General features: G+C 44.7%; 1 protein-coding gene across 5 annotated transcripts in view; it reads right to left on the bottom strand.

The window, feature by feature from the left end:
* LOC102931859 (mitogen-activated protein kinase kinase kinase 3) overlaps positions 1-13,656 on the bottom strand; it is a 117,974-nt gene that overhangs the window by 90,193 nt on the left and 14,125 nt on the right. For 4 of the 5 annotated variants that reach the window (XM_037891166.2, XM_037891167.2, XM_043541617.1 and 1 more), the window contains exon 2: positions 1,154-1,233. In XM_037891166.2, coding sequence (XP_037747094.1) covers positions 1,154-1,157 — 4 coding nt within the window. In that variant the 5' untranslated portion in view covers positions 1,158-1,233. Of the gene's footprint in view, positions 1-1,153; positions 1,234-6,092; positions 6,224-13,656 lie in introns of those variants that run through there. The other variant, XM_043541620.1, reaches the window with a different exon arrangement.

The raw sequence follows: 13,656 nt of genomic DNA, 5'->3' as shown, positions 1-13,656 counted from the left end.
ACATTAGTTAGATCATTTTGTCATTGGGTGAGCTAGCCCTTTAAGAGGTGGAGCTCAGCCTCACCTGAGCCAGGTATAACCCACCTCCCTAGGTGAAGGGAATGATTCCAGAAGTCACATGATGGGAGCATATGACTCAGAACCAGTCCACCTGGAAAATATTAAGGACAGCCAAAGGTCAATTAGAAAATGTGACTCGCAGAAGACAGAACCTGGTTTAGGTGCTTGATTTGCATTGAACTGTTTTGATTTGGGAAGCCGTTGAGTGGTTGATTGCCCAGAGAGACAGATACACACATTTGTGCCACAAGAATATTGTGTGTTCTAGCTCTGTCTCAGCTCCCTGCAATGATTTCAGATTCCAAGCTCCTCAGTGGAGATGCTGTGATTTTTCTCTAAATGGACGGTAGAGATTTCCAAGGAGACTAAGGGAGTTAGATTAATGCCCCCTGAAAGTGAGTGGGAGCCAGGTGCCCAACTCCCTTAAGCATTTTTAAAATGTCATCCATACAGCACCAAGCACATGGTCAGTACGCAATGTATCAGAGTAACAAAATCCTGGCTGCCTTGAACTTCACTGTGCCACAAGTCCAGGCCACTTGGAACTTCATGGCTACAACATATATAAAACTGGAATCATCCTCTGCCTCCAAAATTATGACTCCTACTATCTGAGCGAAAGGCAGATCGCCATTAGCAATATAGGGCTTAGGGCACACAACTGAGCAGATTCCATCCAGTAGAGGGCAGTGAGGCACATATTCACTAGCCAATTCATTTTTTTTTTTCCTTTCTTTTTTTTTTTTTTTTTTTTAAGTACTACAATAGGGCTGAGAAGCCCCATCTGACATCAGGACTCCATTGTGCTAGGTGTCATACAGGTATATAGCAAGGAAGTTCCCTGCCCCAAGAGCTTGCATTATAAACTGTGGCACAGAAAGCTGAAGTGACTTGCCCACGATATCACAAAGACACCAAAAGTGGTGTTTCACTTGGGACTCTTTTCTTGACTGGAAGGCAAGAGAACAAACAAATTTAATGTTGAGCAAAGCTATTTCTGCAGATTTTCCTGCTCTGGGCTGTTTTGTCAGGTACAAGACACAGTGACCTATTAGAGAGAGGCTCAGTTGCTCCAGTGGGATGCACTCCTTACCCATGTTTGCATTTACATCAGGCCTCCACTCCACCGGTCATGGACACTCACACCTCGTCCTCCACTCACAAGTGTCCGCCCTGCAACAATAATACAGACAGAATTTACAGGTGAACTCCAACACAGCTATCGGTGCAGATATTTGATCTGATTGCTCTTTATCAAACAGGTTTCCATTTTTGCCCTGTTTATGCAGGCAATTTATTTTGATAGGAATCGGACAAGCAGTCTAGACTCCTCTGCCCTCCCCAGAGGTATAGTCTCAACTTTGTACACAAACTTTAGCTACTCACCTTGTTGTGTCTCTCCATTTCCCCACCTGTAAAATGGACATGATACCTACCCACTTTGTAACATACTTCTCATCCACAGGCCTCAAAGCAACCCTCTTCCACCGAGTGCAGACTACCTATCTATTGTACTCACTGTAGCATAAGAGCACCTCACCATACTGAATGTAGCTCACAACATCCCTGTGAGCCACTTCCCGCAGCTCCCATTGGCCGGGAATGGCAAATCGCAGCCACTGGGAGCTGAGGGGCTCCATGCCTGCGAACGCTCCAGGTAAACAAAATGTCCTGATCCGCCAGCGGCTTACCCTGACGGGCTGAGAGCCAAAGTTGGCCAATCCCTGAAATATAGGGTCGGCTTACGAAAGGGTCATACAGTTTTTACCATTTACACTTATCCATCTTGGGGGGGGGGGGGGGGGGGGGTTCGGCTTATAAACAAACCGGCTTATAATCAAGTATGTACGGGTACTTCTTTTTTGCTTCTGTTTTCAAATTCCATGTCACACTTTCAGAAATGAAGTTGTGTGCCTAGTTTGTGCACACAAGTACCACAATTGCATGTAAAGCATTGTCATCTGTCTGAATGGGCAGCTAGACACACAACTGGACACCTGCCCATGCAAATATGCAATTTGTACAACACCTGCGCATGCAAGTAACTCATACAGATGCATGTCTGAAAATGTGATCCTGTGACCTTTCCCTTTGAGAAATTACATGTATGTTTTATATAGTTTTTCCTCGAATACAAACCATCAAGCTCCCACAGTTCAGTTTTCACAAGCAACCCTACAATAACAAGCCAGCATCCATGTGCAATGGAGTAAATAGCAATGCAAACATATATGGGTTTCATGTTTTCTATTTTAACATTTTTTGAACTATGAAAATGGATGCCCTTAGAATTGGATTGCAAATTCTGCTTTTTTTTTTTTGGCCAGATTCCCAGCAATACATTCTAGCTGTCCCAGTTGAGAAGCACCCAATCTCTGTTTTTTAGCACAATATTACTATTTTACAGTGGCCTTTTACACATCTCTCCTATTCCAATGTATTTCCCCAGACCTCTCACCGGAGTCCCTCCTTAGAGCTTTCAAGTGCTGGTAGGTTACACAATGTCAGCTTTCAGAGGGGTAGCCGTGTTAGTCTGTAACAGCACAAAACAAACAAACGAGGCGTACTTGTGGCATCTTAGAGACTAACGTTGATTTGGGCATAAGCTTTTGTGGGCTAAAACTCACTTCATCGGATGCATGCAATGGAAAATACAGTAGGAGGATATATATATATACACAGAGAACATGAAGAAATGGGTGTTGCCATATCAACTGTAACGAGACCAATTAATTAAGGTGGGCTATTATCAGCAGGAGCAAAACAAAACTTTTGTAGTGATAATCAGGATGGCCCATTTCAAACAGTTGACAAGAAGGTGTTCGTTCCAGTTGGTATGGAAACAGCCATTTTTTTATGTTTTCTGTGTACATATCTTCCTACTGTATTTTCCACTGCATGCATCCGATGAAGTGGGTTTTAACCCACGAAAGCTTATGCCCAAATAAATTTTAGTCTCTAAGGTGCCACAAGTATTCCTCGTTTTTTTTTACAAAGTCAGCTAGCATTTGGAATAGACCCCAAGTCTCCTGACTCCCACTGCACCGTTCTGACGACCAGTGAATGCTGCCTGCACTGTAAATCTCTTGCAGCACACTTTACAAACTACTGGCCTGTAACCCAGCCTTGGAGAAAGGCCTCCTGCCAAGCAATAAAAGCAACAGCAGCGTGAATGCTGCCCTCCTTCAGCTCAGGGAAGGGTCAGCTTTTCAGCAAAACTGTGGTCGTAAACCACCATCCTTCAGCCCCTGGTGCAATATGTGAGGGTCTGATTCAGCTCAGTGTAAACCAGAAGTAACTTCACAATGGTGAGCCCTGGCTTAGATGCAACAACTCTGGATTTGCACTGTAGCTGACATCAGAATCGTGACCATTTTGCACACCCAGTGCTTGACTTCACAAGGGGCTGGATGTCTCCTGCAAGGGGACGAGCACCACCAATTTCCACGGAGGCCAATAGGAGAAAGTGGCACTCTGTATACTGCAGGATCAGGCCCCGAGTGAACATCAAATTAGTGCGTGTTGCAATAGTGTGTCACTTGCATCTCTCTCTTACCAACACTTTCCCACTCACCCTTTGTCTTGTTTATTTAGATCATCAGCTCTTCAGGGCTGGGACCATCTCTTCTTCGGGGGTGGGCATGCACCAAGTACGCCAAGGCCTCAAACTCAGTTGGAGATTCTAGGCATTACTTGCAATACAAATAATTATTTACTGCACCACTGCATGCAGGCCACAGATCTCCATGAGGAGCTTCACCCTCTTTTTCCATGTTGAACTTAGCCCATGTATACACTGAAACGGTGTAATTAACCAACATACAAATCACTGGTCCCCCCCGAAATGTGGCCGAGTTAGAAAACCACCCTAACTAACTTTGCTAAAATTTGGACTTTCCTTGTTTTTCAAGCAGCAGGGAGCAACATGTTGGGCCTGGAGAGCTTAACAAGCAAAAGGAGTCAAGCGGAAAAAAAATCTCTCCTTTTAAAGAGTGTCAACAGCATTAACTTTCCGCAAGTTTCCGGGCAGCCTGCCAGGATGCTGGAGTTTTGTATACTACGGAACTGTTAAAAATATTATTGTAAATGTTATTTTCACAAGCTTTGGGGGCCAGGGCTAGGGCAGCGTTCAAAACAGCAGCGATGAATGGAGAAATGGTGCTAACTTTAACATCCAACAACATGAACATATATTTATACAACCTGCAGGATTGGCTTGAAAGAAAGTCAAACAATGAAAAGTATAACAATACTGCAGGTTTCACAACTCCAAGGCCCAAAGGGACCATGCGCTCATCTAATCTGACCTCCTGTGTAACACAGGCCAGAGAACTTCCCTGAAATTTTCCTAGAGCAGATCTTCTAGAAAAACATCCAATCTTAATTTTAAAATTGCCCGGGATGGTGAATCCACCACAACCCTTGTAAATTGTTCTAGTGGTTAATTACACTCCCTGTTAATAATGTATATCTTCTTTCCAGCCTGATACCTATAACAATCTAGTTTTGTTCTACAAACTACAGTGCACACAGCCTCATGGAAATGCAGCCACCTCTGGGGTGGAGGGCAGCAGCCCGGTGCACAGCAGGTTGTGCTACACTCAGGGAAGGGAGTACATTTTGGCAAAGCTCACTGGTGCAAATTCCTACTCTCATGGAACATGCTGCTCATGTTTTCCAAAGCAGCTTCCAGATGGGTGAGCCCAAAATGATGCACCTGTATTTTTGAGCATGGAGTTATGGGCTTTTTGGGGTTGTAGGTCTATGTTTTCTTCAGCACTGAACATCTGCATGCAAACTGAGCCCAGTCTTGCAAGCCTGACTCATATGAGCAAACCCACTGACCTCTGTGGGATTACTCACACAAGTAAGAATTATTTGCATGACACAGGGTTACAAGATAAAGCACTTTAGTTGGGCTCACAGATCAGGTTGCATGTGTATAGCTTAGCCCTGGTCTACACTAGGACTTTAGGTCGAATTTAGCAGCGTTAAATCGATGTAAGCCTGCATCCGTCCACACGATGTGCACCCGTCCACACGATGAAGCCCTTTTTTTGGACTTAAAGGGCTCTTAAAATCGATTTCCTTACTCCACCCCTGACAAGTGGATTAGCGCTTAAATCGGCCTTGCCGGGTTGAATTTGGGGTACTGTAGACACAATTCGACGGTATTGGCCTCCGGGAGCTATCCCAGAGTGCTCTATTGTGACCGCTCTGGACAGCGCTCTCAACTCAGATGCACTGGCCAGGTAGACAGGAAAAGAACTGTGAACTTTTGAATCTCATTTCCGGAAACTGTGGGAACTGTGGGATAGCTACCCACAGTGCAACACTTTGGAAGTCTACGCTTGGCTCGGTACTGTGGAAGCACTCCGCCGAGTTAATGCACTTAGAGCATTTTCTGTGGGGACACACACACTTGAATATATAAAACCGATTTCTAAAAAACTGACTTCTATAAATTCGACCTAATTTCGTAGCGTAGACATACCCTTAGCAGCCTGCTTGCACCAGGGCAGCCTGCTTGCTTGTACTTAACCATTCAAACTCTTAGCTACCTGGAAGTACACATGACAAAATGTCAAATGTGCTACTTTAGATGGACTGATGCTTTGTTTTTAAAATGACATGTTTCAAATGACACACACATTGCAACTGCATGGGACTCCATCTACCTCCTCCAGAGAATGACGCAACTCTACCAGAAATCAAAGCTATGGCTTCAGTGACTCTGATAGAGAAACCCAGTACATAAACCACCCTGCTGACTACTTCACACTGTGGGCATAAAGTGAGAGCTTTAACAGGCAACAGTAGACAAAGGACATTATATCACCTTCAAATCATGGCCTTTTCCAAACCATTGAACTTCCCCCCTCTGTGTGCATATTTATAAAAGAAGTAGTAGAAACTGTTCCAATGAATTATGTTCAGCCTGAATTTCCTCTTACGCTAGTGTAACTCCATTAACTTTGGTGGAATAGTTAGTAATAATAACTTTAGTAACTTAAGAGTAATAACTAACTCACATTGGTGTATGAGACAGCTCTTGTGGTTCCACAAAGATCAGTAATTTCTGGAAATGAGAGCCATAGATAACAAAAGGCAGACCCGGTCTCTAGATTCAACAGGAATGAAAAATTCCAAGGACCTCTCAGGTCAAGGCTAATGAAAAACAAAAAGGAACAAATAAACTAAGGCAAGTGATGTTTCAGGCCACAGGTCTGACACATGCTGGGCTTTTCGCTTGCATTATACCTTTCATAATGTACAATTTAGTTCTCAGTGTTCTTTCATTTGTTACACGGAAATGGTTACCCTGAATGGCCAACCAAACTGAACTAATTTACAAACGCTAATTATACACTTAAGTGGGACTCATAAAAAGGCTGCTTCTAAAAAGCAGCTCAGTTACGCACACTTTAAATGCTAAAGCGACTACGTATAAATGAACCAGATCCTCAGCAGGTGTAACCTGGCACAGCTCCTTTGACATCAATTGAGTTCAATCCATTTACACCAGCTGAGGATCTGGAAGATTTGTAATTGGCTTAGAAAGAGAACTTCTCTTCTCAGGAAGAAAGCCTAATGCCGATGAAGAATGCTGCTTTGTTTTTTTTTTTTTTTTTTTTGCTTTCACATAGGGCCAGATTGTGCCCTCAGATGAATATTTGTGTAGATGTCACAGAAGGGGTACAGTGCAGATGTGAGCTACACCAGCGGAAATTGAGAACATCCCCACTGACTGGAATGGAGGCACTCCCAACTAAGGCTCACTGAAAAAAAAAGAAAAAAAAAAAAATAGTCTGCAAAAAAAACAACAAACAAAACGGTCATCTCCCTCTCCCCATAAAAACAAACAAAACCAAAAACACTTTTTAGGGTTTTTTTGTTTTTTTTTTAAATCAAAAAAGATTTATTCATTTCAATTTGAAATTTTATTTTGGAGGGAGGGGCAGGTGTCTTTCAGGAATTCCCCCCCCTTTCTAACCCTTGTTCTCCACAGGAAAAGGGGAGATGGGCACTTAAAAAAAAAATACATACAGCAACCCACACACTAAAATTCCCATTCTGAATTAAATTTGTTCAAGATACAAAAAAGTGTCCCCACAAAGCTTTTTGTATCCTTCCAAAAGTCTTTTTTGATCAGACACTGACAATGACATTTCAGTGAAAGCACCTCCCAACTTTCACTTCTCATGGGGGCCAGAAATGATCCCAGAGAGAGAGTTAGAGCCTGCATCTCTACTTTAGGGCACCAATTCTATGCTGATGTAATTCCATTGCTTCCAAAACAGCACCAAACTGATGTAACAGAACGCAGAATCAGGCCTGTGAGCTGAGCTTATCAAAGGGATTTTGATGCCCAACTCCCAATGAAATTAATGGGAAGTAGGCATCCATATCCCCTACCCAGCTTTGACCATCTCAGCCTGGTCTCTAAGAACGCTACGATCCAAGCAATATGGGACTTTATGAGCCTCATTTAGTACCCGCTGAAATCACTGGAAAGACTCCCATCAATCTGAATGGGATCAGGCTCAGTAGCTCCATGAACACCCAGAACATGGGTGTAACGTGGCTGTGGGGGGATGGTCTCTGCTATGAATGTGGACAGCGGCAGTTTGCACTTGCTGAAATTCCAGAATGGTCTTATTATTTCTTCAGTAGCTCCTAGCAGTCCCACATTCGCGGATCAGGGCTCCATTGTACTAGGTCCTCTACAAACACTATCTCTGCCCTGAAGAGCTGATAACTTAGGTCAGTGGGTCTCAGCCGTTTCCATACAGTGACCTTATGTTACAACAGAAGGGTTTTGAGACTCATCTAAAAAGTTCAAGACCTGCCCCACCCCGCCCCATCTAGCCATAAGGAAAAGGGGGGTGATGGTGACTCCCTGAAACCTTAAAAAAAAAAAAAAAAAAAAAAAAAAAAAAAAGGAGTACTTGTGGCACCTTAGAGACTAACAAATTTGAGCACAAGCTTTCGTGAGCTACAGCTCACTTCATCGGATGCATTAAGTGAAAAATACAGTGGGGAGATTTTATATACACTGAGAACATGCAACAATGGGTGTTACCATACACACTGTAACGAGAGTGATCAGGTAAGGTGAGCTATTACCATCAGGAGAGGAAAAAAAACCTTTTGTAGTGATAATCAAGGTGGGCTATTTCCAGCAGTTGACAAGAACGTGTGAGGCTGGGGGTGGAGAGTTGGCAGTCACAATAGCTCAGGAAAGCTTATGCTCAAATAAATTTGTCAGTCTCTAAAGTGCCACAAGTCCTCCTTTCCTTTTTGCGAATACAGACTAACACGGCTGCTACTCTGAAACAATCCTCATTTAAGACAATAGGCTCTTAGCAATTGAAAGAAAGAATATGGCCTCAGCGGTAGTTGCTCTCAGTTAGCAAACAACTTTCAGTATCTGACGTTATCTCACAAGATCAGCGCGTTTGTTAACTGACCCACTTTCTCTTCCCTTCTTCAATATCTTGCTGACAGGACTTGGAGGAAAAGCTCAAATACTGCAAGCGATTTCTCACGCCATCCATCTTCCTTTTTTAACACAGTCATCCTTCATCAACACCCTCCTCCCCCTAAATCAATAGTCCCTCTTGGTGGCATCCCATTTTGTATCTTACAACAGCATCCGTTTTAGTGAGCTACAGTTTCAATTCTCTAATCTGTTCAGATTGCGTTGATCACCATGTTCCTTTCCAATTGACTGGTAAGGTCAGACAGGTCAGACTGTTAGTGGCTGCATCTTGCTCAGCACACTTTAAAAAGACACTGGCATGAGTCAGATGGGGTTTTTGTTTTTGTTTTTTTTAATTCTTTCTTGCAAAACAAGGAAAAACACTTCATGGCACACATGCTGATCAACAGTTAATTACCAGAGAACAGGAGCGATTCTTCTCATGTTTGCAATATCAACTGTAGCGGAGTTAAGCCAGATTTACATTAAAGTAAATGAGAGAAAAATCATTTGTTAAATGCCGATGGTAAAAATGTTGTGTATTTTGCTCATAGGACTCTGCTCTTGCATGCTGCATCATTAAATCTCTAAGTATTAGGGTTGCCAACTTTCTAACTGCACAAGACCAAACACTCTTGCCCCACCTCTTCCCCAAGGCCCCACCCCCTGCTCACTCCATCCCCCCTCCCTCTGGCATTCGTTCTCCTCCACCCTCACTCGCTCGCTCATGGGAGGGGGTACAGGCTCTGGGCTGGGGGGGGATGCAGTGCAGAAGGGGGCTCCAGGCTGGGGCCAAGGGGTCCGTGTGGGAGGGGATTCCAAGCTGGGGCATGGGAGGAGGTTCGGGATGCAGGCACCTGGCAGCGCTCACCTCGGGCAGCTCCTCCGAAGTGGCAACACGTCCCTCGGGCTGCGGTTCCCAGCCAAGGGGAGCTGCGGAGCCAGAGCTTGGGGAGGAGGCAGCGCACAGAGCCTACGTGGCGGCCCCTGTGCCTAGGGACATGTTGCCGTTTCCGGTGAGCCCAAGGGAGCCCGGTAGGGAGCCTGCCAGCCCCTCGCCAACCAGACTTTTAACAGCTCAGTCAATGGTGCCGACCGGAGCTACCAGGGTCCCTTTTTGACCAGATGTTGAACTGGACACCTGGCAATGCTACTAAGTATTCTGCTGTCTGCTGAGATGGACAGCTAGGCTGCATGCTCATCCCATCACAGATTACTATAGAAGACACACAGATTCTGCTCTTTCATCAAGACTAATTTTTGTTCTCCTCTTGACCTAAAATAGGTCCTCTTGACCGTTCCGTCTCAAAGTATCAGTTTGCTTTTGGTATATGAAGAAACATAACAAAAATATGCCATATATGATTAAACACCAAGCCTGGGTGGAACTGTGGGACACGCGAGCGCGACCCAGTAGACACATACAGTACATTAACTCAGCGTGGTCTACAAGTTATGAAAAGAAAAGAACACACTTTGACCCAGTACTGTACATACCTCAATGGTCCGTCAGAATGGAAGGTTACAGGCTAAGGAGGCAACACATGTCACCGAAGTGGCCATACCAAGCACCCAACCATTGTAGACGCTATTTGGAACTATGAGTGCTCCACGGTAGCTTTACCTAATGAGATGTTTTGAAACTCTAGGGAGGGCAGGTAACCTAGTCTAGCAATCGTCACACTGTCCATTGCCATCCATCCCAAGATGCTTTGCTTTACAAATATGAATGAAAGAAGCCTCCCAACATGCCTATGGGGAACGTTCTCTCCATTTTACAGATGGGTAAACAAGCAGAGAGAGGCCCAGAAGTGAGTAGGCATTTTGGGATGCCTCCATTTTTGAGTACCCAATTGGAGAATCCCTAGAGACTGCTTGTCAGAGGCTCTCAGCACCACAGCTCCCACTAACTTCAGCAAGAGTTGTGGGCGTTGGAATTTTTCGCATGCTCTGCTTGAGGCTCCTCTGGTCAAAGTACCAGGCACCCAAAATCGGGAGCTGCTTTTAAAAGCGACGGCCTGTGACTCGCACAAGGCCATCTAGACAATCCGTGGCAAAGCCAGGAACAGAACGCAGATAATACATAGCACATTTCATCCAGATATCTGTGTTCTGATAAAAGGGCATAAGGATTGTTATCCCCACTTTAGTGATGGGGGACACTGAAGGGACTTGCCCGAAGTCAGACAGTGAATCCATAGCATCTGAGCCCCAGTCTAGGGCCTCATCTACTGACCACATTTCTCTGGGGTACCAGATCTACTGAGGTAGTATCTAAGCACCACATCAGCCTCAATGAATTTATTCTCACAAAAGCCCTGTGATGGAAGGAGTATTATGCTCTCCGTGCTACGGCCAGGCAATTTAGGAACAGGATAGATGAAAAACAGTTTGCTCGAGGACACTGCGCTAGAGGTGAAGGAACAGAACCTAGATCTCCTGGAAAGGAAGGATGGTCCTGTGGTTAGCAGACTCAGAAGACTTAGGTTCAACTCCCTGTTCTGCTACAGACTTCCTGTGTGATCTAGGCAAGTCACTTAACCAATCTGGGCCTCGGGTCCCCTTCCATATAATGGTGATAACAGCACCGCCCTGCCTGACAAGGGTGAGGATCAATATATTAAAGAGTGGGAGGTACTCAGATACATGGCTCCTGTGACTGTAGTATGTCCCACACCTAGATATCCCAAACCAGGGCCTTAACTACAAATTCAACCGTCCTCTAGCGATCACCTGACTCCCAGTCCTGTACTTTAACCACTCAGAGTGCTCCCTCTCCCTATTTGTTGGCTAAGTACTTGGAGACAATGTGATTCGGGGAGGAAGGAGGGCCGTTTCCTTCAGCAGACAAAAAGGACCCAAGGAGATCACTTCTGCTCCCTTCCGGGGACTGACGTCTTGCACTGAGACCCCAAGGGTATATGGTGGGGAAACTGCACTCCGAGGGTTTCCTTCCTGGGCTCGATTTAAAGCTCTGGCAGCAAACAAAGGGTCTTAAATAATCAAGATACTCCGGAAAGTGTCTCACTAACCCAAGGGATGAATTTCACCAAGGTTTCCATTTTCTTCTGCAACACCAGTGACAGCGCCAGGAGAGAATGCCCTTGCTTTCTGGCAGGCTGCCCATACAAACACAGGAAGCCGTGCAATATGCTGGCTACATGCTGAATGCTTCTCTAGGACGCGAATGCCAACATAGCTGAACTGAGCTCAGAAATCGGGTGGGCAGGGAGGGAGGGAGGGAGGGAACCCCATCATAAACGCTTTATAGACCTTTTCCCAGGACAAAAGACATGGAGTTTTGTGTTTAAAAATGCCCTAGAAGTGCCATCATTCTACACTTAAGAGATACTAAGGCTACATGTTGTCAGGCTGCCTAGAGTTACACATGTTCAAATACCTCAGTAAAAGCTTGATCCAAAGCCCATTGTAATCGATGGAGAGAGTCCCTGATTTTCAGAGGCGCTGAATAGCACCCATAAGTCCTATCAGTGAAGTCAATGGGAGCAGCAGGTACTTAGCACCTCTGAAAAACTAGGCCACTTATTAGAGAGAGGTGAGAATTGGTCAGTTACTCTTTGTACTGTTCTTTGACAACGTACAGTTCTAAGGATTATTTTCCAGGTTCCAAGTAGTTATATAACAGACACAGACAAGATTAAACTGTGCGTCGAAGTCCATGCAATGCAAAATGGGCCCTTTAGTTGGTTGAGCATCACCCGTGAGGGCACACACGGTTAGCGGTTGAACAATCGGTATAAAACTATCGCTTGTTTATGCCACTGATTACTATCTATATTGCAGGCAAGGCTTTTAAACTCAAATTTAATCTCATTTACACTGGTGTAAACTAGGTGGGTCTCCAATGAAGCCAACTGAGCTACACTACTGCAAAAACCCAATGGAAAATCCTGATGCAGGAATGCACATAAGCAAGTGCTTAAGTTTAGGCATGCACATAAATCCTATTGTGGGAGTTAGGCATACGCCCAAGTTCTTTCCTGAATCAGCCCCCTTCTGTACAAATGCTAGTGAGTTCAGTCCTGCATGGTTCAGTCCTACACTCCACCATCACTGACATCAGTGGGAAGTGAGGGTTTTTGGCACCTCGCTGGAGCCAGCTCAGACTGTGGAATTACAATTTTTTTTTGGTAACGTCAGTAAGGAGGAAAAATTAAAACAAGAGGCCCTACAGCCGTTCAGCATTCTAAGCAAGGGAATAAATGAGGTAGTGTTGATAGTTTCAAAGTTGACAGTTCGAATTCCAGCACTGAGCCATTTGTCATAGCAACAGCTTTTCCACTAGCACCTTTCCACCGTGTCCTTCGAGAGCCTTCATATACCATCATCATAGATCACACCAAATGGAATCTGGGCCAGCCAGGCACATGGCTAGTTAGCTTTAGCTGACCCTTCACTATTGAAAGGCTTTCTATTTTTTAAAGCCACCTACTTCATCAAAATTAGTTTATTCCTAGAATGTTCAAGAAGCCACATGCTAAAGTGTGCACAAACTTCATTCCCGCTGAAGTCTGTGGGAGTTCTGAGCATGCAAGGAATACAGGATCGGGGACGGTACCCTAGGGAGAGACATTGCTGGAAAGAGGAGTAGGATTGCTGAGCAGAACTGGAGTTAGTGAGAGATGTGGTCCTCTCCGATTGGCAAGCAGGAGACCCCATGTGTACTTCGCAGCCTGCATGACACGTATTCAGTTTAATCCATTTATATGACAAAATATCGGTGGTCTTCACAATTGTAACTATGCTGCAGGCCACGGCCACTCACAACTTCACAGCAGCAGCAAAAGAGCAGCAGCAAAAAGCATAGGACTTAATCCCTTAAGAATCTGCTTTAGTTGCTAGCCACAGATCACCTACAGCACACAGTTGAGTATTTCTGAATCGGTCCAGTAATGGCACACTGACACCCAGCCTGTTCAATTCAGTACAATGAGCATCTAGAATGGGACTGGCCATTGCTTTGTGTATTTTTTTATGCCTAAAAATCTCAAGGTAGGCCTGATCTTTTAAACTTCACTCATACAAGTAGCCACCCTAGTAAAAACTACTCATCTGAGTAAGGTTTGCAGGAGTTGGGATTTTCTGTTTTAATT

This window comes from Chelonia mydas, chromosome 2 (genome assembly GCF_015237465.2).
Source record: "Chelonia mydas isolate rCheMyd1 chromosome 2, rCheMyd1.pri.v2, whole genome shotgun sequence".
Taxonomy (NCBI): Eukaryota; Metazoa; Chordata; order Testudines; family Cheloniidae; genus Chelonia; species Chelonia mydas.
This window is presented reverse-complemented; position numbering and strand designations above follow the sequence as displayed.